This window comes from Cyprinodon variegatus, unplaced genomic scaffold (genome assembly GCF_000732505.1).
Source record: "Cyprinodon variegatus isolate N-32 unplaced genomic scaffold, C_variegatus-1.0 Scaffold57, whole genome shotgun sequence".
Classification (NCBI taxonomy): Eukaryota; Metazoa; Chordata; class Actinopteri; order Cyprinodontiformes; family Cyprinodontidae; genus Cyprinodon; species Cyprinodon variegatus.
The window spans coordinates 1,825,917-1,830,918 of NW_015150510.1; the positions used below are offsets into that span (position 1 = coordinate 1,825,917).

Genomic DNA, 5,002 nt, shown 5'->3' on the forward strand with positions numbered 1-5,002 from the left:
AGAAGCGCAACAGTTCAGTCTAAAGAACATGGCGGCTTCAGCCGATGAAACTAGCGTTAGCGTGGCTATCGAGCAAGTTTTATCGGAATTACAGAGTATTTCTTCACTGAAAGAAGAGCAAAATACTGCTCTGGAGGCTTTTCTCAGAGGAAAAGATATTTTTGCTCTTCTCCCGACTGGTTTCAGCAAGAGCAGCAAGAGTATTTTCGCCCCTTCCCAAAACTTCTTCAACTGAAGCTTTCCAGATGGATATGCGGAGCAAATCCATCTGGCGGAGTCAGGTTAGTTGGATTTACCTCCCTCAAGGCTTCCGTTCTGCTCCTTCCTCAGGCTCACCAACTTGGCCTTCAGAACCCCTGGCTCAAACCTGTCCACCCTCATCTCCAAACAAACTGAAAGACCAGTGTCTCCTCTCTCAACCCCCAACATCTACTTCCAACCAGCAAGACCGGCCTTCATGGACTCCTACTCAATTGCCTGCTCCCAGCCCCTGCTCCCTCAGTTTTTTCCAGACTCAGTTGTCATCGCATTATCCTATAATAAAATAAATAATAAAATAAACTGTTTAAATCTGCTTCTTTCTGTGCGTGTGCCTACTTAAGAATCCAAGAGCTAGCATTATGACAACAGAGGCTTTCTGTAGGGAATTAATAGCCTGTTCAAGAGATGATCCAAAGCAATAAATAATGGTATCATCAGCATAAAAATGCATATTAGCATCAGATAAATTTTGTTCAACATTGTTGATGTAAAACATAATTAAGAGGGGGCCAAAAACAGATCCTTGTGGCACACCCTTGTGAACAGTAACAAATTCAGAAAAAAGCCCCTCACATTTTATACACTGGGAACTGCTTTCTAGATAATTGGAAAAAAAGAAAAAAAAAAAAAAAAAAAAAAAAGCAACCGCATGCTCTGATAGTCCAATGAGAAGTAGCCTGTGTTTTAAAATAGCATGGTCTACGGTGTCAAAGCTTTTAAAAGACCAATAAAGAGTGAAGCACAGTACTGTTTTTATCAAGCGCTACAATTATATCATTTATCACCTTCATAGTAGAAGTAATAGTGCTGTGTTTTTTTTTTGTTTTTTTTTTTTTGGAAACCGGATTGATATTTAGAAAGGATTTTCAATTGATCACAAACAAGAGACTCCAGAATTTTAGATGAAACATACATATAATTAGATGAAACATACATATAATTGGTAAGAACTGATAGCCCGGGTGCCATTCCGAACTTAGTCCTGCCCACAATGTTTGAGGTCGGGAAGTTCGGTCTGGCATTGCTCAATAGTAGCGCGAGTACGCTCGCCCAATATCTGGTCGGGCCAATCAAATTGTCAGGGCTGGCTTTATACGATGATGGACAGATGATTAACAGTAACGTAATCAACCACGTCACCAAAGCGCGCTTGGGTGACAACAACAATATTGGCTGCCGCTGGAGAGTTGAGGTGTGTAGATTCTGCTATTAGGTCTGTTCTAGAAGATATCGACAGCAAATTAATTTTAAAGAGGAACAGAGAAATGCGATCAAGGCATTTGTTGAAAAGAAAGATGTTTTTGGCGTCCTTTGTACGGGATTCGGCAAAAGTTTAATTTATCAGCTGGCTCCCTTGGTCGCTTAACATAACCGTTGCTCTTATTGGTTGTTGGTCTATCCAATTGAGTGCAGAGGCATTTTTTTTCCTGGTTCGTTCGAAAAACGCCCCATAATCACAGCTCTATGGAGCAGTATCAGACTCATATTCTGACTAGAATTGAGTAGGACTACGTCAGGCTAAAGAACTAATGGATCACCTCCTTTTAATAAAGGAAGGACAGAAGCAGACTTCCAAATAGATGGGATGTCCTTGTTTTCAAAGGAAAGATTTAAAAGAATGGGCAGTGGCTCTGCTATGAAATCAGCTGCCAGTTTTAGGAAGTAAGGCTCAATCAAACATAGGTGTATTTTGACATTATAACATAAAATTATCAGTCATTGAAAAATATTGGTATTCGCTATTAGAAATATATCAGTACGGGTCAAAATCAGAATAGCAGGTTAGGCTTTTTTATTTATTTATTTTGTTTTAAACAATCAGTACATCCCTACATTAAACATTTATCCAGCTGAAGCTGGGTGGTTCTGACAATAGTTAGCTCATACCGTTACCATTTAATTCAGTTCTGATTGTTAAAGACGTCAAAGTCGAGTTTCTTTAGGTATAATTTCAAGTAAAACCTATAATCAGAATCAGGCAGGGAAGACTGAGCGCCTTGTTGGCTTCCAGCTCACCAGTCTGTGTGTGACAGAGGCCTGTTTGTCATTTTTTGAAGCAGGAATGGCAAACTAAAATGCAATCACTAAAACCCCCTTAAGTTGCAGTGATAAAATGCTTAACAAGGTAAAAGCGCAGCAGTGACGCATCTGCAGCTGAACTAAGTTTTTATTTTAACCCCTGCTTCTTGTTTGAAGTCAGTTTCCCTACTGGTCAAGGTCATGAAACCACTTCTGTTGATAATTTCATTTAAGTCAACCTCTTATGCTGTGTCTGACTGGTTCAAAACTTTAATATTTTGGATGTCCTTTATTTGGATGGAATCAAGGAATGTGGGGTGACTTTATCTCTTCGATTTTGCTCTAATTTTCCTTTCAGGCTTCCGTAATAAAAAAAAATCTTAATTTAAGGGTACTCACTCTCATATATTTAGATCATACCCACAAAAGCATTGTAACAATTGTTTTCCCTTTTCAGTTTTTAAAAGTGTGAGATTGTTAAATGTGAAAGTTTGGAAAACATAAGTCTTACAGATTTCATCATGTGGATATTTTGCTCTTCTATCACCCCCAGTGCGTCACAAACCAGTCTAATGAGACGGTCCCATTCGTCAGTGATAGCTTGCAGAAGGTCAAGGTTTGTGAGGAGTGCGGAGGAAGGACGGTAAGAGATTTGCAGTTGTCTTCTGTTATTTTTTATTTTTTTCCTGATGTGGGACACTTTTTCTCAGGCCATCTGTGCTGATAGGAAGTTTAGAGCACCCATGTGCAGGCAATTGCTGACGTCAATTGGGCTTGAAGAACCAGTACAGCAGGAACCAATATCTATTTTAGCGTCCCTCCCTAACCTTTGTCGCTCTTCTTTCCCGTCTATTACATAGAGCTGTTTGACACTGAAACCGATAACTACTCTGCATTTCTCATCCACATACTTTCCTTTTCTTCAGATGAAAAGCCAGTGCATGAAATGCATTTTCTTGTCTTTGAGCCATTGGTTATTGAATTAATTCAGATTTATTTGCAAACATCAGAAAAAAGACCCTCAAACATGGGACAGGTTTTGCATGCACTGTCCTTTTATTAACTAAGACAAGAATGAGAGGTTTCTGCAAACCCAGAGGCTTTCAAATGCAGTGCACTGATGAACAAGTAAAAAAAAAAAAATCTAGTTTAATGCAAGAGCATTGTTGTTGAAACAGAGTGCAGATTTTTTTATTTATTTTTTTTATTTTAAAGTAATTCAAACATTAACAAACTTCAAATCCAGATTGAAGTTTGCATCTAATTTATCTACTTGTTGGTAGACGTCTGGCTGGATATTTGACTAGTACTTTTTGGCAAAGGTGGTTGGTCACCTTTCACAGATCTGTCCTTTATGCAAAGCAAACAGTTATTTTAGTAATCCATCAGATACTTTCTGGTTCTCATCAGATAAGTTTTAGTTCCCACCAGATAAGTTCTGTTTCCTGGTTCTAATCAGATACGTTCTGGTTCCCATCAGACACTTTCTTGAGCATATCAGATACTTAACCATGTGTAACAGTCACTTTTCTCATTAAAAAATAATTAAAAAACTAATATACAAAGCTTATTTGACTTATTTGTGAAGGAATGGGAGTTTGCTAAGGACACTTGAATGGGTGCAAAAAGACAACCATCAGAAAGTGTTGAGATTTAGGGCAAGGAAAAGTATTTTAATTAATCATGATGTAAATTCTGGGTCTTTAAATGAAGACATCAAATGCCTGATCACATTGAGGAACAAATGTTTCTACATGTGTCTGTTAAATAATCTCGAGGAAGAAATTACAGATGAAAGAGTTTTAGTAATTATAAAATCCCCAAACTTACTGAGAAAGTGTTTGGTTGTGTTTAACAAAGAGTGAACTTACCCGAGAGACAGACTTTAGTGGCTGAGGGTTGATTTGCAGCAGGGGATCTTCTGCAACAAGCAAACAAGTAAAAAAATATGCAGTTAGAATAAGATACGCAAACATGAGAATTATTTTTTTTTTTTTCCTGTAATTAATAGGGGTGTAAATCACATCCATCATGGCGATTCGATTCAGTAGCGATTTCCTGACCGAACGATTCGATTATTTTCGATACTCAAGAATATGCCACGATACAATTTGATTAATTGGTTCATTTTTTTTTTAACCTTACAAGCTAGACAATGTTTGTACAATTTGTACAAAATCAGTGCAATGAGAGCAATTCAAAGTGCAAAACTCGTGAAGTGAGGTGCGCGAGAACGCTGGGAACCTTTTTCCACCTGGATCTCCGCTCTTTTTGGCCCTCATGTCCCTCCGTTGTCAGACTAAACTCGCCCCCACTTCCTCACCGCCTCGGCCGTATCTAGACCCACGGCGTGTAGCACAGAAAACGCTTCAATATTGGGCATAAATCAAAAATGTGTGTGTCAAGCTTACTGCAACACACTGCTGTGAGAGTATAACCAGGAAGCGAGGTAGGAGGGCAAAATAGGTTTAGCGCCACCGCAGCACGGGAGGGAGAATTACGCCCAGGAGCAAATGGATAAAAATAGATGGGAGGACAAAAAACACATGAATCGATACTCTTGCGGACGTGTCGATGCATCGGATCGTCGGCTGTCTGATCGATGCATCGATACAAGACCATTATTATTTACTAGCCTGGGTGCCATTCCGAACTTAGTCCCGCCCACAACGTTTGAGGTCGGGAAGTTCGGTCTGGCATTGCTCAATAGTAGCGCGAGTAT

General features: G+C 39.2%; 1 protein-coding gene across 2 annotated transcripts in view; it reads right to left on the reverse strand.

Annotated features, from left to right (window-relative positions):
* LOC107082622 (cAMP-specific 3',5'-cyclic phosphodiesterase 4B-like) overlaps positions 1–5,002 on the reverse strand; it is a 93,343-nt gene that overhangs the window by 34,042 nt on the left and 54,299 nt on the right. For both annotated transcript variants that reach the window (XM_015371396.1, XM_015371397.1), the window contains one exon: positions 4,152–4,201. In XM_015371396.1, coding sequence (XP_015226882.1) covers positions 4,152–4,201 — 50 coding nt within the window. The remainder of the gene's footprint in view (positions 1–4,151; positions 4,202–5,002) is intronic.